Source organism: Narcine bancroftii, chromosome 10 (assembly GCF_036971445.1).
Source record: "Narcine bancroftii isolate sNarBan1 chromosome 10, sNarBan1.hap1, whole genome shotgun sequence".
NCBI lineage: Eukaryota > Metazoa > Chordata > Chondrichthyes > Torpediniformes > Narcinidae > Narcine > Narcine bancroftii.
The window spans coordinates 19658947-19679949 of record NC_091478.1 but is presented as its reverse complement, the minus strand read 5'-3'; the positions used below and the strand labels follow the sequence as shown (position 1 = coordinate 19679949).

At 39.3% G+C, this 21003-nt stretch overlaps 1 protein-coding gene across 1 annotated transcript in view; it reads left to right on the top strand.

The window, feature by feature from the left end:
- The window catches only part of smc3 (structural maintenance of chromosomes 3), a 60955-nt gene extending 39952 nt beyond the window's left edge, over nucleotides 1-21003 (top strand). Inside the window, exons 20-29 of the mRNA XM_069900084.1 lie at nucleotides 50-200; nucleotides 806-964; nucleotides 1861-1968; nucleotides 4386-4494; nucleotides 6209-6456; nucleotides 9458-9670; nucleotides 11549-11719; nucleotides 12343-12520; nucleotides 16842-16948; nucleotides 20586-21003. Coding sequence (XP_069756185.1) covers nucleotides 50-200; nucleotides 806-964; nucleotides 1861-1968; nucleotides 4386-4494; nucleotides 6209-6456; nucleotides 9458-9670; nucleotides 11549-11719; nucleotides 12343-12520; nucleotides 16842-16948; nucleotides 20586-20657 — 1516 coding nt within the window. The 3' untranslated portion in view covers nucleotides 20658-21003. The remainder of the gene's footprint in view (nucleotides 1-49; nucleotides 201-805; nucleotides 965-1860; nucleotides 1969-4385; nucleotides 4495-6208; nucleotides 6457-9457; nucleotides 9671-11548; nucleotides 11720-12342; nucleotides 12521-16841; nucleotides 16949-20585) is intronic.

The window sequence follows — 21003 nt, the reverse complement described above, 5'->3', positions numbered from 1 at the left end:
TGGACTAAAGATACTATGATGAACATAGTTTTCCTTAGCACAACATACAGATTAACAATGAGATTGATCAATTGATGAATCAAATGCAGCAGATTGAAACACAACAGAGAAAATTTAAGGCTTCACGTGACAGCATTCTTTCAGAGATGAAGATGTTGAAAGAGAAGAGGCAGCAATCTGAGAAAACCTTCATGCCAAAGGTACCAATCTATTGAACATTTCCTGATATAGGAGGCTGATTTATCAGGTGGAACTCCCTTAAGGGTTGAATAATTTCCTTCAAAAATTATACATAGTAACATTTTAAAGATACAATATATTAAACTTTTTCTCACAAACGCAACAAATAAAAACAAAACAATCCCTCCCTTCCCCCCACCCCATACATATGGATCCATTCACTGTCAGAGCTTCCATATTTTAAGTATATAGAATACAGTTTTTGTGTATATATAATATGGAAAAAAAATCACATACAACTTAAAGAAAAAATGACATTTTTGTAAAAGTCTGGCAGCCATACCTGGACCACATACAGGCCCAGATACAGTAATAAAAAGGATATAAAAGTAAACCAATATTTTTCCTTTTTTAAGACCTGCATACAACTCTGTAACAGGCCCTTTCGGCCCACAAGCCTGTGCTGCCAAATTGCACCCAATTGACTTACAACCTGGTACAGTTTTTTTTTAAAAAAACAGTGGGAGAACCTGAGCACCCGGAGGAAACCCACACAGACATGGGGAAAGCTGTCCATACAAACAACGCAGGATTCGCTAACTGTGCCGCCCTGTTTTATTTGTAGCAAAGAAGTTTGCAGAGTCTTGAAGCAAGTTTACATGCCATGGAGTCAACACGTGAGTCCTTGAAGGCTGAACTTGGCACAGATCTTCTCTCTCAGCTTAGTCTGGATGATCAGAAACGAGTTGATGCACTTAATGATGAAATCAGACAGCTACAACAGGTATGGTTTTTGGAGATAGAATTTTCCCTGATCTGACAGACCGCTGAAATTTTCTCTATATGGTTCAGTAGGATCTTCATGGTCTATTCAGAAACATGTAGCACCTCTAATGGCAGATTTCTTTTCAATGTTAGTAAATTAACCTGCTTGGTGTGGAAGATGGCCAAAAGGTATCGATGAATAAATAGTGAAACAACTCTGGTTTTGTGAGGAATAGATGATCATAATTTTCTAAATCCCTGAGCAGACTCATTCTTTTGAGGGTTTTTTTAAAGAGTGCTTTTTTTACAACATGTTCCAAAGACTTTTAGAACTGTGGGGGACTTTTGTAGGAAACAATTCAACACAGCATGCTCTCCAAAGCAACGATGTGATAATTATATTGGGTCGGTTACTGGAGTATCAGCATAAATTTTCTTGGTTCAGTATCTGAATTGGGACATGAGCTGAAGTCATCAGATTTAACAGGATTGGGATGTGATGTTGGTTTAAAAAAGTGACTGGCATTTGCTCCTCAACACTTGTACATAATTTGTGACCATTTAAAAAGTGTGTACATCCAGGTGATAGGTCGAAAGAGCTTTTTTTTTGCAACAGGTTGAGAAAGAACAAGACCATGAACATTCACCTGGCTTTTAAGGAGTTAAACAATAAAATTTGCAGATGCTGTGGTGGTAGTTTACACAAAAATGCTGGAGAATCTCAGCAAGTGGCGCAGCGTTCTTAAGGTAGCAAAGATGCACAAAAATGCTGGAGAAACTCGGCAAAGTCACGACTGCAAATTTTCTTGTAAACTACGATCACAGCATTTGTAGATTTTCTTGTAATTACAATCACAGCATCTGCAAATTTCCCAGTTTTTAATGCTCTATTTTATTTTTGTTTGATTTTTTTAGGATAACCGGCAACTACTAAATGAACGAATTAAGTTAGAAGGTATAATGACCAGATTGGAGACCTATCTCAGTGAAAATTTAAGGAAACGCTTGGACCAGGTTGAACAGGTAAAATAACTGTTAGGAGTAAAGATTACTGTGCACACTGAAGATTATACAGCAAAACTTTGAAGTAATACATTTTTGAAATATCAGGGGAAGATTCAAGGAACTTTTGATCAACTTGTCTTTTTTTCTTTCTTTGGCTTGGCTTCGCGGACGAAGATTTATGGAGGGGGTAAAAAAGTCCACGTCAGCTGCAGGCTCGTTTGTGGCTGACCAGTCCGATGCGGGACAGGCAGACACGATTGCAGCGGTTGCAAGGGAAAATTGGTTGGTTGGGGTTGGGTGTTGGGTTTTTCCTCCTTTGCCTTTTGTCAGTGAGGTGGGCTCTGCGGTCTTCTTCAAAGGAGGCTGCTGCCCGCCAAACTGTGAGGCGCCAAGATGCACGGTTTGAGGCGTTATCAGCCCACTGGCGGTGGTCAATGTGGCAGGCACCAAGAGATTTCTTTAGGCAGTCCTTGTACCTTTTCTTTGGTGCACCTCTGTCACGGTGGCCAGTGGAGAGCTCGCCATATAATACGATCTTGGGAAGGCGATGGTCCTCCATTCTGGAGACGTGACCCATCCAGCGCAGCTGGATCTTCAGCAGCGTGGACTCGATGCTGTCGACCTCTGCCATCTCGAGTACCTCGACGTTAGGGGTGTGAGCGCTCCAATGGATGTTGAGGATGGAGCGGAGACAACGCTGGTGGAAGCGTTCTAGGAGCCGTAGGTGGTGCCGGTAGAGGACCCATGATTCGGAGCCGAACAGGAGTGTGGGTATGACAACGGCTCTGTATACGCTTATCTTTGTGAGGTTTTTCAGTTGGTTGTTTTTCCAGACTCTTTTGTGTAGTCTTCCAAAGGCGCTATTTGCCTTGGCGAGTCTGTTGTCTATCTCATTGTCGATCCTTGCATCTGATGAAATGGTGCAGCCGAGATAGGTAAACTGGTTGACCGTTTTGAGTTTTGTGTGCCCGATGGAGATGTGGGGGGGCTGGTAGTCATGGTGGGGAGCTGGCTGATGGAGGACCTCAGTTTTCTTCAGGCTGACTTCCAGGCCAAACATTTTGGCAGTTTCCGCAAAGCAGGACGTTAAGCGCTGAAGAGCTGGCTCTGAATGGGCAACTAAAGCGGCATCATCTGCAAAGAGTAGTTCACGGACAAGTTTCTCTTGTGTCTTGGTGTGAGCTTGCAGGCGCCTCAGATTGAAGAGACTGCCATCCGTGCGGTACCGGATGTAAACAGCGTCTTCATTGTTGGGGTCTTTCATGGCTTGGTTCAGCATCATGCAGGGTCATGCCTAGCGCGGAATGCCACACTGACCACCGGCTGGTTCGCTGCAAGCTCAACCTTCACTTCAAGCCAAAGCCCAGGAACAATAAAGCCCCCAGAAAGAGGTTCAATGTTGGAAAACTGCAGTCAGACGAAGCGAGAGGAAACTTCCAGGCAAACCTCAAAGCAAAGCTCGACGTTGCAACCCGCCTCACGGACCCGTCCCCTGAAACCCTCTGGGATCAGTTGAAGGCTACCATACTGCAATCCACTGAAGAGGTACTGGGCTTCTCCTCCAGGAAAAACAAGGACTGGTTTGACGAAAACAGCCAGGAAATCCAGGAGCTGCTGGCAAAGAAGCGAGCTGCCCACCAGGCTCACCTTACAAAGCCGTCCTGTCCAGAGAAGAAACAAGCCTTCCGTCGCGCATGCAGCCATCTTCAGCGCAAACTCCGGGAGATCCAAAATGAGTGGTGGACTAGCCTCGCCAAACGAACACAGCTCAGCGCGGACATTGGCGACTTCAGGGGTTTCTACGAGGCTCTAAAGGCTGTGTACGGCCCCTCACCCCAAGTCCAAAGCCCGCTGCGCAGCTCAGACGGCAAAGTCCTCCTCAGCGACAAGATCTCCATCCTCAACCGATGGTCAGAACACTTCCAATCTCTTTTCAGTACCAACCGCTCAGTCCAAGATTCCGCCCTGCTCCAGCTCCCTCAACAGCCCCTAAGGCTAGAGCTGGATGAGGTTCCCACCCTGGATGAGACATATAAGGCAATCGAACAACTGATCAACTTGTAACCTTTCAGAAAAAGCATTGATGTGTTGATAGGGTCACATACCCTGTCAAAAGCTAGAGTTTTTGAGGTTAAGACCTATTTGATATTTGTATCCAAAATTAATGATTGTGAAACATAGTATTGAACTTTGAATTTTCTCTTTACATTTCCAATAAGCAGCCTTTAAGCTATCTATTGAATAAATACTATGCTGTAGAATAGCATTGGAAAATGGCGTCTTGGGTTGGGGTATGGTAAGCACAGTGGAATCTTCTATTTATTATAGTGTGAACAGCTGTATCATACTGAAATTGTCTCTGCTCTTTTCTAGTACAAATTAAACAGAATGGGTTTTGAATTTTGTGAACTTGATCATGCTCTTCCTTTACTTAGGAATTAAATGACCTTCGAGAAACTGAGGGCAATACTGCTCTAAATGCCACAACTTCTGAACTGGAGACCATTAACAAGCGTGTGAAGGACACTACAGCACGTACAGAAGGTCAGAATAATTTTAAGTGTCCAGACATTTTTCGCTTTTCTAGTTTATAGGTCCAGCACAGTGGTGCTCAACCTTTTTCTTTCCACTGTCATACCACTTTTAAGTATTCCCAATGCCATAGGTGCTCTGTGACGAGTAAGGGATTGCTTAAGGTGGTATGTGGGTGGAAAGGCAAAATTTTGAAAACAACTGTTTTAATCGTACCTAGTTTTAATCATACCTAGTTAAGTCGTTATGTGCACGGTTTCATAATTCCAAAGGAAATGGGCCAATGACAATTTTTTTCAAGCAAAATATTTCAGTAACAATTGGGTCGAGAGCAGTGATTCTCATCCTTCCCTTCCCGTTCACATACCACTTTTAGCAATCCCTTACTCATCACAGAGCACCGATGGGATGGGGATTACTTAAAGTGGATGTGAATGGAAAGAAAAAGGTTGAGAACCACTGGTCTAGCATAAAAAAGAGGCCCAATAACTCAGAGTTCATGTCAGCGCCCAGTAGATCAGTCCCATTTATCTTGATCTTTCAACATATTTCTGCAAGTTGTTTTCCTTTGTTTCTTTGCTATTCAGCATTTGAAGTGCGGACTTTGAATTTAGCAGAATTTGATTTAATCCTTAATTTCCAATCTCAAAAGGTGAGTGCTGCAATATATTAGTTTTCAATCAAAATTGAATTGTTTTAGGTTTTTCATGAGAGCTATGTAGGCTGGTTAACTAATCAAATGCCTATCAATCTCTGCCTTAAATGATCTTGCTTCCACAGCCACCTCTGGCAACAGGTTGCACAGACTCATGAGTCTCTGGCTAAAGATTTTTTCCACACCTCAGCTTTAAATTGACACACTTTAGTCCTGAAGTTTTGTCCTCTTGTCCGAGACTCCCCTACCATAGGAAGCAACCTCGCCACATCTTCTCTGTCCAGGCCTTTCAGCATTTATTTCCTGAAATTGGTAACTATTGAAAGAATTAATAATTCTGTAAACCAGAATAAAGCCACGCACCTTTTAGAAACATGATCCTTTATGTAATTTGTTGTTCTTGTTTAATGATTGGTGTGCTTCCTAATTGTAAATCTTGTGGTTTAATTATGTTTCATATAATGGGTCTTTGTGCATTTCTTTAATAATGAGCCCATTATTTATGTCCGTTAAATAAAATTAGTTCAATTAAAAATGTACTCTTATGTATTTCATTTAACTATGAATTCTTCATAATGTTGCTGGTAACAATATTTTTCTTTTCTAGTCATTTGCGTAAAGGATAGAAATAGGAGTTTCCAAGTCATGGACACCTTGTCTGAAATTTTCTGATTTTTAAAAAATTCTTCAAAGACTGGTTGTCAATATTTTTAAACTTCATTTTATGGGCATGATCAGTGGTAGTTTTGGGACCATGAATTGTATACAGGTGTTCTGAATCCAATTGCAGCTTCCTTTAAATTGATAGAAAACATGGATGAATTTTATTTATATGATTTAACTGAATGAACTGAAGTGCACATATACTCATTAAGTATCTTTTGACTGCAGCGACTGCTATTAGAGAAGCTGTCCTTGATTCTTAATTATCTAAATAAGATTAGTTCTTGTGATATTGACCATTAACATCCGGTGAGTTCATTGTTTTTATTGGATTAGGATGATTGTTGCGGAGGTAACCAAGCACTTAAGCACAAAAATCTGTGCTAAAATATCAGATATGTTTTCCAGAACTGGAATCTTTGATAGACAAAACTGAAGCAGAAACCAAAGATCGGCTGAAAAGTATGGACCGTTGGAAGAGCATGGAGAAAGATCACATGGAAGCTATTAATCATGACACAAAGGAGCTGGAGAAGATGACAAACCGGCAAGGCATGTTGCTTAAGAAAAAAGAAGAATGCATGAAGAAAATCAGAGAATTGGGATCTTTGCCTCAAGAGGCTTTTGAAAAATACCAAACATTGAGCCTCAAGCAGGTAATGCACGCAGAAAATGGAGTCTCCTAAAAAGAAAAAGTAGTCACTGTTGGCATCAGCACACAGAGATGTGGATTTGCAGGCTGATTTAATTCACAGATCCAGCAAAAATCACAAGAGAGCAGTTAGGAGAAAAAAAGATGGTGAGCTGTCTTCACTCTAAGAACTGTGGGTAAACCCACAATGCTGGTAGGGAAGGATTTCTGGGATTCTGACCCAGCAATAGTGAAGGAATATGATATATTTCCATATCAGGGTGAATTGTGGTTTGGAGGGCAATTTCCAGGTGATGTTTTCATGCTTTTATACTGTGACATTATAAGCTAAAATTATATTACCATAAGAGTGAAAATAGTGTTTCATCAGCCTTCTACAGATTTCAAGAAAATTATACCTCTTCTACTTGTTTGTTTTGTACCTTTCTCTTGGGCATTGTCATAGGTATAAAAAGAGGGGATAAAGTGCAGACACATTTCTGCAAACTGGATGGAAGTCACTAAATTTGACAAGTTTCTTAACTGTCTTTGAAATTAAGTATTAATAGAGGTTTTAGCAATGCTAGAAACTTTACTGAACTTTTCAATTTCAGATCACCTGCTATTACCTTAATGTTCCATAATGGAGACCCATTGATTGCACTGATAAATTGTTAGACCCAGAAACCAAATTGATTCATTGTAGAAATTCTGTCTGATCAGATATGCATTATTATCCTGAGGTGATTGATTCAGTAAGTTGGAGCATTTATATCCATTTGCTTCAAGATTGGTAGATTATGAACTCTATCTGATAGTGGAGTGAATCATTTGATGAATTGTGTTGCAATTTTCCTGTAGGTCCTTGCCATCCTTAATTTAACTTCATTGACATATCCTTCTGCTTTATTCCCCAGGTTTATCCTACTGTTTCTTGAATGTACCTTGGCTAGTCACAACTGTCTTCTTATGGTTGTGTTCTACATTATAGCCATTCTGAGAATAAAAAATGTTTCTCTTTAATTTCCTATTGCATGTGCTAGTGACTGTTTAATAATCATGGTTTCTGATTCTGGACATATTTCATGGAGAAATTCATTCCCAGAAAATCTAGTTATTTAAAACGTGTCAGGTCATCTTGATCTTTTATTTGTGGAGCTTTTATTTTTAAGAGCTGGCTTATTCACGCATTTTGAATTAGTATTGATTACTGTCGTTCTGGTATCGTTCAAGGAATTTTTAAAAATCCTGTACCTTCTCAGGTGTCTGGCCTCCTTCTTTTCTGGAAAATAATATTTGTCTATTGCAGTTTTGGATATCTACTGTTTCCTAGAGTCGTACAAGATGGAATTGGGGCTTGATAAATCAAGACAAGGGTGGGAATCAGATTTGAGTGTAGAATTTGACCCATTTTGCTGGTCTGACTTGTGTTGGGACTGCATGATCAATACAATTAATGTAAGTATTGGCTGGTGCAATATAACTTTCATCAGCTATACCTTACTCCACAAAAGTTACATAAATTGAAATCTGGTCAAAAAATAGGTACTTTCTTTCATTCAACCTGATCGTGCCTTAAAGTGAGGCCTTTCTGGGAAGATTTGGGTAATCTCCTGGAAAAGCTACTGAAATTCGATACCCTCAGGCACTTGAATTATTTTTATTGGGGAATTTAAAAGACGCAAGACCTAAAAAGGTTGTTGAAATACCAATTAAAATCTGTTAAGCTCATTTTAGCAGTGGTCAGGAGATGCATAGCAGTGACTTGGAAATCTGATTCCCAACTAGGTTTAGCCCACTGGAAGATAGAAATGCATAATTGAATAATTTGAAAAAAAAAGAAAATATAAAAGCGGCTGATAGCAAACATCTAAAATAAAAACAAAATGTTGGAAATATTCAGCAGGTCGATCTGCATCTGGGATGAGAAATTGTCAACTTTTTAGGTTGTTATTATGTTAACTTTGTTTCTCTTCTCAGAGATGCAGCTGAACCTGCTGAGTATTCCAGTATTTTCTGAAATTATTTTTAAAAAATAAGTCAACCATTGTAAATAGTTAAATTACAGCAAACTAAAATAATTAAAAATAATTTGTTTATTTAAACTTGCCCTTGGTCTTTCCATAGGGAGCATGGTTTAAAACCAGCAGAAGTGTGATCTGTACAAAAGCATTACACCTGAATTTGAAAGAGACCAATGTCTTTGTGGGCAGGTTTGCTTGAGCTGTTCAGAAGGATAATTTAGATGATTAGGAGATGGGACCCAGACTGTTGGATCAGATGATGGAAAGATAGATGAAATGTACACAAACTGAGGAATGAAAGGCAGTGGATAGGGCTTGAATACAGTCAGTTGGGTGGGTTGAAATGTGTTTAATGCGAGAAGTAGTCAGTGACGGTGATAAACTCGGAGAATTACAATGTTGTGGCCATTACAGAGACTTAGCTGTCGCAAGAGCAAGGTTTAGATGTTTCAAAAGTGATAGGGGGGATGGAGTGGTATTCAACACCATTCCTTTTAATCAAATGAAGGGTCTTGCTTTTCTTGCACTCTCACTTGGATACTTAACAGGCAAATTCTCCAATATAATTGCTAGAGAATTCATCAATAGGATATTGGTGCTGGAACTCATTCTAAAAATACAGGATTTGTGCCAGGTCCCAAACTTTGCTAATGGCTACAGGAATATTAACTGGGTGAATAGATAACAAATTTGACAGTTCAGAAAGGTGTTGGTATTTCCAGCAAGTTTAAGCCATCTGTGATCACACCAAGGAACTGCTTTTTACTTAAATTCATGTACCTTTGTTCAAACTGGAATAGTTCAATCCATTGTAATTTTCTTTCTGCTAAGTATGCTGAGTTGAACTTAGAGCTATTGTTCATATACATGAGTCAGTTCACAAGTTTTCAGTTTGGCGCTGACTTATAATCTAAAGTTTATCTTGATGTAAGCTGTTTTTGGTGTTTTGCCTCTCCTAAGCAGCCTTTCAACAGTTGTGCTATGCCTTCCCATCATTTACAGCTATTCCGCAAATTGGAGCAGTGTAATCAGGAGTTGAAGAAGTATAGCCATGTCAACAAGAAGGCCTTGGACCAGTTTGTGAATTTCTCAGAACAGAAAGAGAAATTGATGAAACGTCAGGAAGAGCTTGACCGAGGCCACAAGTCCATCATGGAGCTTATGAATGTACTTGAGTTGAGAAAGTATGAAGCTATACAGCTAACCTTCAAACAGGTAGAATATTGTAAGATGTTATTAGTTCATAAAGTAGGTGAAAATTAAACCTTGAATAACTTTTGATTTTAAAAAAAAAAAAAAAATGGATAACTCATTGTAACCGAATTTATTTTCTCCTTCAGTATGATGTATGTAATTTCAATAGTTTGATCTTCAGTGGACATTCAACGTAATTTTAAAAATCATTGTAAGTAGTAATGGTATGGAGACTTGGGTCAAGGTTTTAGCCATAATCACAATAATTTTTAAAGTTGATGCCTGATCTGGTCATCAAATTTCCTCGTTGGTCGATGTGTTATAAATCAGCATTGGTGACACAGCACTTTTTTATAGGATAATGTAAAATCTGATCACCACTGCTTTCAGTTTGAGCTTAGTTTGCTCTAGCACAACCAATTAAGTCAAATACTAAATATAATTTATTGCCAAGATTCAATAAAAAATCATGTTTGTGGCAAGGTTCTGTGAGAACTCTTATCACCAACTCAAGTATTGGAACAAATTCTACTTGTGAAGTGAAATATTAAATCTGTGGATTTGTCACTCTGAATGCTCTTCCATTTACTCTGTGATAATCACAACATGGAATCATAAACTGGGATGTGCACTTTAATTAAAATGTATCTGATTTTCTCGTGAAGTGATTTTGAACTTCATGGTTTAAGCGAGTTTGTAGTTTCAGTTGTTTTCATTTAAAAATACAATTAGATGTTTGAGTTTCACTTTTACTATCTGTTTCTTTGAAATGTCAAAGGATTAAAAACTAATTTTGCTTGACCATAAGGTTGGTTGCAAGTGTTAATCATGTTAAATAATAGTGCTTTGTCTATGCTATAGTGGGATGAAGCACCTTGCCTTCAGTTTTTCAGTTGAGATCATTTTAACTTTGGCTTTTCAAAGAATACATTGAAATACTGAAATATTTAAAAAATATTTCAAGACTAGCGCTAGTCTAATGGGTCAGAGACATGGCAACCTGAAATTAAACAAGGTAGCCTGCAGATGGTGGGTCAGGTGCAATATGCTATTGTATGAGGCAAACATGCTAGAGAAACGCGGCATGTCGCACAGCACCCATAGCTAACCCAACGTTTTGGTCCTGGGACATTTCCCTTACTTGACAAAGGGGCCAGGCCCGAAATGTTACTTACCCTTTACTTAATATGGATGCTGCATGTCAGACTGAGTTTCTCCAGCCTGTTTGTGTAGTCATTTATCAGAAACAAAGGATGGATATAACCATATATAACCATTTACGGAGCGGAAACAGGCCATGTCGGCCTTTCGAGTCCGCACCGGTTCACTGGCTCTAACCTCCCGCTCACCACCAATAACCCTCCAACCCCCTCACCTCCATGTAGTTTTGTTATCTTAACCTTCATTGAGAGATCTGCCAATTGATTCACATAGTGTTGACAGGTATATCTCAGTCTAATGAAAAATTTTAAATGTGCGATTTTGTGTTTGGGGTATCCACATATTAAATAAAGGAGTCCATTTTATCTTTGCTTCTACAGAGTTGGAGTATGAATGGGACATTTTTTCATTTCTTTCAAAGATGTACTGCACACAAGAAATTACTGGATTGCTAAGATGATAAACAAGCTTCAATGTGATGTGCACCTTCTGTTGTACGCAATCTGCATGCAAAAGCTCTCCTGTCAAATATAGTTTTCCTCTGGGTGTTTATGCAGGATCATTAATTAAACTCTTAAATGTTATCCAGGTTTAAATTAAGTGCTACTGCACGCTGCAATTCTGATGCATTTCACACATGTGCCCATTAATGTAATAAAAGCAACATATTTTGATTACATTGTTATTTTTCAACTTACAAAACTTTTTTGACTTACTGAATCATGTAACTCTGCCTAGGTATCCAAGAATTTCAGTGAAGTATTCACTAAATTGGTCCCAGGTGGTAAAGCATCCTTGGTTATGAAGAAAGGTGACGTGGAAGGAAGCCAATCTCAGGATGAGGGAGAAGGCAGCGCATCACAGAGCAGCGTGCCATCTGTTGATCAATTCACAGGAGTTGGGATTCGGGTAATTGATTCCATTGTGCCTACAGTTAATCCCTTTCTGTTCCTGCAGATCTTTTATTTTACTTTGTCATAGTTTTTAGGGTTGGATAATTAATCTCATTCAGGATTATGTGTAGATGAAAACTTAATATACAAACTTAAATATTAACTACTTTGAAAACCGTAGAATTCTAGCACTAATTTGTGAAGATCACTGTTAACATAAATTAGTAAATGTAGGCTGTTGAAAATGCTTATGGAAAATAAGAATATTCAATATCATTTTTGAAAATTAGATTAGAAGAACAGGGATGCACAAGCTCCAAAGTACAACTTTTCTGACAATTTTTAGTATTGTTGAACTTCAAATATCTTTTCATATTCCATCTTATCATAATATTTTGCTGATGGCCTCTGGGGTTGTCTTACATGCATTCACTCTTGATGCATGTACGTTGTGCATGGTTTCAGTAATGGGTCTTTTCAAATGCATCATAAACAGGAGACTGCTTTGTTCATTAATGTGGAATTTCCTAGATTACTCCATCCAAAATCTAATACATAAATGTTTTGTCTGTCTGTGCTTACAATTTTTTGATGGCTATTGGTTGTGCCGCATTTTGATTTCTTTTCCGACATTGGCAGGTATCTTTTACAGGGAAACAAGGAGAAATGCGAGAAATGCAGCAGCTTTCTGGGGGTCAGAAATCACTAGTGGCACTTGCTTTAATCTTTGCGATTCAGAAATGTGACCCAGCTCCTTTTTACCTCTTTGACGAAATTGATCAGGCTCTGGATGCTCAGCACAGAAAAGCTGTTTCAGGTAAACTTCCAAAGAAAATTGGTGAATTTTACACCATGCACAAATTTTGCAAAAGCTTTTAAAAGAAATGTTATTAAATACAGCAAGGTTCTGTTTTAATTCAATGTAGGGATAGATGAAGCCATTCAGTTCATTGTTTCACATGCTATTCAGCAAAATCATGACCTGCAGCTTAATTTCCTCCTGTCTTTTAACTAAAGTTGGTCTACTTCTGCTATACCCATGTATTGCAAGACTTGATTTACCTTGGGAGAAAAATTATTGACTGAGTTAAATTGGGCAAAAGCATCTAACAGGATTGGCAAGGGTGAGTAGATTGGGTGTGACTGTTTTTGCGCAAATCCACATCTGACTTGAGTTGTTTAAAGATCATCTGATCAGTATTGAGGGCTAGCATATTCCAGGAAAGAACAAGGGTGGCAAGGTTTAGGAATCGTGTATGATTAAAAGACATAAATTTAGTCAAAAAGATAAATGAACCCGATGTAAAGTTTTGGAGGATGAAAGTAGGCAGGAATATTGAGGAAAGAGGAAGTAATTCAAAAGAATCAGGTCGGCTGAAAAGGCTGATGAAACCCTGTTAGAGTAGGATTAAGGAGAATCTCAAGGCATTTCATACTCAGTCAATGAGGCAAACTGGAAAGGATAGAACAAAAGGACAAAGGAGAAACGTTATATGTGGAGGTAGAGGAAGTTGACAAGGTAATAAGTGAGTACTTCATGTTGCTATTCACCAAGGAGAAGGACATGGAGGATTGTGAGATTGGAAGGGGGAGAAGGCTGATATCCCAGGGCATGTTGGGTCTCTCAAAGAATATTAAGGAGCACAGGTTTCGATGAGTAGGGTAGTGGGGGAGGGCTGTTATTTTGGATAGAAGTCTGATAGCGATGGTGTTCTTCAAGGATCAATAATTTGTTGTTTGTGATGCAAATAAATTATTTGGCAAAAATGTAAGTGTTGATTAGTAAATGTATACATTTTAAAAGTTGGCAGAGTTGTGGACAGTGAAGAAGGTCAATGGATAGTGCAGAATATAATCCATTTGGAATTATAGACAAAAATGGCAGATGGAGCTCAGTTCAGGCAAATATGCGTTGTTGCACTTTGGGAGGTCAAATGTAAGAGGAAAGTTTAGAGAAAATGGGAGATCCCTTGGGAACATTGAAGTACAGAAAGATCTTGGAATTCAAATCCACAGATCACTGAAAGTGACATAACAAGTAAATAAGATGTTAAAGAAGGAGAACAGCATGTTTCTGTTCAGTGGGCACGCCTATATTAAAATTTTGCCTGGAATGCACTGCAGGAGAGATGATGGAAGCTGATGCAGTGGCAACATATCAGGCATTTAGACAGGGACCTGAAGAAGCAGAGAATGGAGGGATATGAATCATATGAAAGCAGCTGTGCAACCTTAATTTGGCATCAAGGTCTGTACAGACATTGTAGGTGAATATCTGTCTGTCCATCACCTGCAGATTTTTCTTTTAGGTTTTTTTCATGTTGCAGCACAGAGTCTTGTCTAGTCTTACACTCAGGTTGAAAGAAAATAGTCCATTTGAATAGTGTTATAAGATCCAACCAGCAGCCACAAAGAAGGCATATCACACAGGGGAAAAGATGAACAATTACTTTAACAAAAATTCACCTTCATACTTCAATTCAAAATCCCCCCTTTTATAACAATGCCCACTGGTTACTATGCAAATCTATATAACAGTGTAAAACTAATAAATTCCCCAGCTTAAATATAACATATGCAATTAAAGTCTAAGTTATATTTCCAACCAGCCCACAGAAAAACTTAGACACAAAACACACAAGACTCACAAAACTTTGATCTCAACTGAAGCAAAGATCATAAATAAAATTCAGTTTGTTTGGTAAACTGAGGCCAAAAGATCTTCGAGAGAGAGATCTCCCACTCTCTCAGCATTCCACCTTCACCATGGCTCTCTAAGGCAAACTGTCACTTTTTAACATAAAACCACACAACACATAGGCCAATTCACAACAGAGCTCTGTAACAATAGGAAAGAGTTGTAATAAATATTAGTTGGATATAAATTTTATCAGAAATTTTGTTTAATAATAAAATTAGGGATTTTTTAAATGCCTCAATGATATTTTGCAATATTAACACAAAAAAATCAACTAGAACCACTAGAAAATAAGAACCAAAATAATTAAGACCATGATGCACTGAGCAAATTATTAATAAATAATGAGAATTTAATTGTCATGTACAGTAGTACATTGTACGGATACAACAAAATTCTTACTTGCTTTGGCCAAATGGGAATGCAAGATAGATCAATTACAATAGTAGGGATTAAATTACTGCAATATGCTAAAACAGAAAAAGGGAGAATAAATATATAAAAGGATAGATAATTATTCACAGTTGCAGTTTAGTACAAGAAAAAATTTACATTCCACTAGTTCAAACAGATCTTTTGGTGGTTCCGGACTAGCTTATTCCTTGGATTTAGTTAGTATGGGGAGGTTCAAGAGCCTTGTAACTGTTGGATAAATGCTATTCTTGAACCTAGAGGTGCTGGACTTCAGGCTTCTACCTGAAGATAGCAAGAAGAGGTTACTAAGTATTGGGGGTTCCTTTATAATTTTGGCTGCCACCTTGAGGCAGTGTCTCGCATAGATGTCTTCAACGTCAACGAGAACCTTGCACTGAATGTCCCCAAAACTAAGGAGCTGATTGTCAACCTCAAGAAGGGAAAGCGAGAGGTATAAAATCCAGTGAACATTGGGGGATCCGAGGTGGAGAGGGTAAGCAAATTTAAGTTCTTGGGAGTCACTATCTTGGAGGATCTTTACTGAACCCAACACACTAAAGGTATTGCCAAGAAAGCACGTGAGCACTTCTACTTCCTCAGGAGTTTGCAGAGGTTTAGTATTACACCAGAAACCCTGGCAAATTTCTACAGATGTGTTGTGCTAACCAGCTGCATTACAGTCTGGTATGGGGATACCAAAACCTCCCCAGTGTAAAGCCCTGCAAAAGATAGTGGACACAGCTAAGGATATCACAGGCAAAACCCTCTCCACTATTGAGAACATCTACAGGGAATGCTGATGTCGGAGACAGCAGCAATCATTAAGGATACACATCACCAAGCTGATGCCATCAGATGGGTGCCACAAGACTTGCGCCACAAGGTTCAGGAACAGCTGCTACCCCTCTACCATCAGACTCCTCAACAATAAACAATCAGGAACTCATTTACTTGTGCACTTTATTCATTTTTTTAAAATTCTCTCTATATTGCACAGTTGGTTTGTTTACATTCGTTATCTGTTTATATGTATACACTTGTGTGCAGTTTTTTGCACTACCAATAAGTGGAAATTTTGCCTTGCCCGCAGAAAAAAGTATCTCCGGGTGGTATGTGATGATAAGTATGTACTCTGACAATAAATCTGATGGGATGTTGTGTAATGGGCTTAGCAAGGTTTGCACTTTGTGCAACCTTTTGTATTCCTGGGCACTGGAGTTATCAGACCAGACCGTGATGCAACCAGAGGCAACTGATTAAAAAGAAGGGGGGGGGGGGGAAGAGTACAGACTAGCAGAGAATAGATGGATACAGGTGGGAGAGAGGAAGAAGAATATGAAGCTTGGGGAGAGCAGAGGGAGACGGGTGAGGGAAAGAGAAAGGTCAATGGAAATTGGTAGCTGAAATTGACTCCATCTAGCTAGAGACTGCCGAATGAAAATAAGGGGTTTCTCTAATTTGCAGATGCCCTCAACTCGTCTGTTCATGGCCTTGTACTGCCATGTCAGTGTGGCAATAGGTTGTGGCTTTGAAGTGGTTAACTGCTGAGAGGTCTTTACTATTCCAACAGGTAGAGCAAAAGTGCTTTCCTCCCAATCTCTCTGATGTGCAGGAGGGCATATTGGGAGCACTGGATTCAGTAAATGACCCTTACAGATACACAGAGGTAGTTTACTCCTGAAGAAGGGCTCAGGCCCAAAACCCTCTGCCTTATGCTTTCTATGGGTGTCGCATAACCTGATTGAGTTTCTCCAGCATTTTTGTATACTGCACTAGATCCCAGCAATTATAGATTTCTTGTTTACATGCAAGCAGCAAGTCTGCTTTCCACAGTACACCTGTCAATGTACTGTGACTTGGAAATTAGAGGCATGGGTGAGCCTCCTTTTCAGTTGCTTTGATGTGTGGACTCCTATGAATTGAAGGAATCACTCTTTAAAAGTTGATTTGCAGTTATTTAATATACAAAAGATTTTGTAAATTGTAATTTTGCTTATTTTTTCTCTCATTTGTTTTTACACAACAGATATGATATCTGAACTTTCTGCACATGCTCAGTTCATTACTACTACATTCAGGCCAGAATTGCTCGAATCTGCAGACAAGTTTTATGGAGTGAAATTCAGAAATAAGGTAATTTTCAAGTATATTCGATGCTATAACCAACTCATTTTATTTCCATAGTTAATTTGGAAAGCTACTATGTATGTCATTTTTTCAAAAAAATGTGAAATGGAGATTTTGTGTACATTTGTCATTAATGGCAGGATGGAAAAAAGTTGGGTGTTTTTGGGGGTGGAAGGGAGGGTAGAGTGGGGGAGAGGAATGGAAGGGAGCACAGACAGGTCAAACTTTGCAATGAGGATATGTCCAAGAATGAGTCAAGCCAGAGGCATTTAGCTGGAGTTCACTGCTATGATTTGATGTCTGCCTGTGCTTTTATATACTCGAGATGGGGGTGAATAGCTAGATTAAATCTTTGCATCTTGTCTTTTCTCTCCGTTGTATCTCAGTCATGGAGACTGAGCATAATCCTACATACTGAAAATCCTACCTACTTGCTGAAAGTAGACCAGCTCTTTTTATGTGGATTCCTTGATCTTTGCAAAATTGCAAGGAAGGCCAACTCTCCTTCTAATGACCAGGAGCTGTGTCTTGCAGTGGTCGACATGAAGAGAGAATTAGGCAAGGTCAACCCACAGAAAGCTGCTGGACTGCATAACAATCCTGGCAGAGTGCTCAGGGGATGTGCGGCTCAGCTAGCAGATGTTCTCAGCGACATCTTTAACATCTCCGAGAAGCACCGTGGTCCCAACTTGCTTCAAAGCCGCCACCATTGTCCCTGTGCCGAAGAAGTCCTTTGTGTCCTGATTCAATGACTACCGCCCTGTTGCACTCTCGTCCATCGTCATGAAGTGCTTTGAGAGGCTCATCATGGGGCACCTCAAGCTCCTGCTACTCCCTTCACTGGACCCCCTGCAGTTCGCATACAGATCCAACCACTCTCCAGCTAGCCCTCATCCACCTGGAAAATAAGGACTTGTGTTCGAATACTGTTCATTGACTTCAGTTCGGGATTCAACACACTCGTACCTCAGTACCTGATAAGGAAGTTGAGCCTGCTGGGTCTAAACACTTCCCTCTGCAATTGCATTTTCGACTTCCTGTCTTAGGCAGTCCGGATCGGTAACAGCACCTTCAAGACCATCACACTGAGAACGAGGGGCCCCCAGGGCTGGGTGCTTAGTCCACTGCTGTTCACTCTGCTGACCCACGACTATGCAGCTAAACATAGCTCGAACCACATCATCAAGTTCACTGATGACATGACTGTGGTGGGCCTGATTAGTAGAATGATGAATCAGTTTATAGAGATGAAGTGCAGTCACTAACGGACTGCTGCAGAGTCAACAACTTGTATCTGAATGTTAAAAAAAATTAAAAGACAGTTGTTGACTTCAGGAGGGCCCATGGGGACCTCGCTCAACTGAACATTGACAATTCCACCGTTAAGGTCGTCAAAAGTATCAAGTTCCTTGGTGTGCACTTGGCGGAGAATCTTACTGGTCCCTTAACACCAGCTCTATAGCCAAGAAAGCCCAGCAGCACCTCTACTTCCTGTGAAGGCTGAGGAAAGTTCATCTCCCACCCTCCATCCTCACTACATTCTACAGAGGATGTGTCGAGAGCATCCTGTGTAACTGCACCACCGGAGGATAATGAAGTCAGTGGAAAAGATAATTGAGGGTTTTCCTACTATGAAGGACATCTACAACACTCGATGAAGGCGAAAGGCAATAAACGTTGTGAAGGACTCCCACACCCCTCATGTAAACTGTACTCCCTTCTGCCATCTGGTCGGAGGTACCATAACACTCAGGCCCTTGTGTCCACAATGGGCAAGTTTTTTTCCCTCAAGCCACCAGACTCTTGAATTCCCAGAATATACAGTACAACTCTAATTATCCGAAATGGTTGGGACCTGGCCTATGTCAGATCATTTTTTTTCTTTGGATTTTTCATTTAAAAAAAAACAGGCCAGTAGCAACAGCAAATCACTTGCAAAAATGTTTAAAGAGCAACCAACAACAAAAGTTTTAAAGTATTAAAAATGTTTAATTCTCACCCAAAAAATGCTGGCCACTGATCTCTGACATCTTCCCACCAAGGCCCATCCCTGCTTGGAGACCGATGGTCCTGTCCCTGCCGGGGGAGGCTGCTCTCCTTGACAAGAGATTCTTCCGACTGCTTGTGTCTGGGAGACAGTGGCATGCAGTTTGAGAGGGAGAGATGGAGGGAAAAAAAGAGAAGGGGAGGGAGTTAACTGAAACTAGGACAATTGTTCTAATTTCATGTCAAGTTAATTTTTTTTTCAACCTGTGAAGTCATTTCAGCTTTTGGATAAATGAGGATTTCTGAATTGTTTTAGATATCCGAGAATCCAATTTCAGATAATCAGAGATGCACTGTATGTGGATAGGGTACTGTAGACTTGCACTGTAAATGTCTTAATATTTAAATGTGTTTAACTTCTATTCTAACTTATATTTATGTAAATATGTTCCATGGTCCTGGAGAAATGCTATCTCGTCTTTACCATGCGAGCATGTATGAACGATAAATAAACATGACTTGACTTGAAATTGTTTGATATTTAAATCTTGGAAATTTGTAGTACAGAAGGAGAATTTCGCTTCATGAGTGTTTTGGTCTGTTGGGCATAATGGATGCTAACTTTAAAATAGTCTGCTCTTTTCCCTGATCTAGTACCATTGTTTAAAACTTTAACATTCGCAATGTCAAATTAACCTGGATTGTGAGCTATCTCAGTAGACTTTTTTTTCCATTCTATAACCTACACTGTTTCTAAGATGCACAAAGTTCCATCTTGGAACATGTATCAAGCTTGAACTGTAGATTAAGCTTGGCCCTTTGGAAATGCTAAATTGTCAAAGCAAACACTGCTTGACCAATTTTCTGAAATGTAACTTGTTGGACTGTGCACAGAAGGCAAATTCTGAACTTTTATGTGCCTGTTAAATCGTTGAGACAAAGCATTTCTTATTCTCACCCTCCCCGCACTGTAACCTGCCAGTTAAAGATAATTAAATTCCGATAGGAATGATTCCTCAAGTAACTTGGTATACTTGGAATTAAAGTACAGTACAGTTTTTGTAATAGAGCATAAAATATTGCAGCACAGTGCAGACCCTTTGGCCTATCATGATGTACCACACGAGCACACACCCTGACATCCCCTAAACTTTCCTCCCTTCACCTTGTACAGATGTCCTCTGGTGTTTGCTATTCTCACCCCAGGAAAATAGTGCTAGCTGTCCACTTTCTCTATGCTTCTCATAGTCGTGTACCTCTATTAATTACCTCTCATCTTTATTAAGTCATCTCTAATCCTTATTATTCATTGGGTCTTTTCCTTCATTATCAAGATTCAAAATGCATTTTTGAAAAAGAAATTAAACACAAAGCTTGGGATCTAAAAACACTAAGATCTCCTCCTTGTTACCAGAGTATAGGCCCAACCTGCTCCACCTCTTCATACAGCAACATCTTCTCTCCAAGAATTGGTCTAGTGATTTTTATCCAATGTCCTGAAGTATGAACAACTTTGTTGGTTTTTTTTTGTGTCACCTTTCCAATTTCTTGCCATGATTTCATTTCCATAGATGAGTGTTCTTACTGATGTACCTTTTGCATTTTATTTAACTAGTTTTTAGTAAAGCTGTATGTTTATACACTTGATCTGTTACAGGTCAGTCACATTGATGTGATCACAGCTGAACAAGCTAAAGATTTTGTGGAAGATGATACTACACATGGATAAAATTGAACACAAGTTGCATACTTTTTATCTGCAGATTTGATTTGCATCATACTAAACTTCAGATGTTTCTGCATTTTACATGCTGCTTAGTTATTCTAGATTCCACCTGAGGATGAGCTGAAATAAATTTAATTCAACTTTATGGTGTTTAGAAAGTGACTAGAGCAGATTTTATTTTGAAGAAACTTGGCTTCTATTATGTCTCTTGTTTTCTTTGTTTTTTTTTAAAAAGACGTCTGCTTCAGATACCTTTCACATGCAAAGTTGAAGTATGTCCATGGATTTGTAAAGTTCCTTGTTGTTTATACACTTTGTATGTTCCATTGCAATAAATAGCTTTTCATAA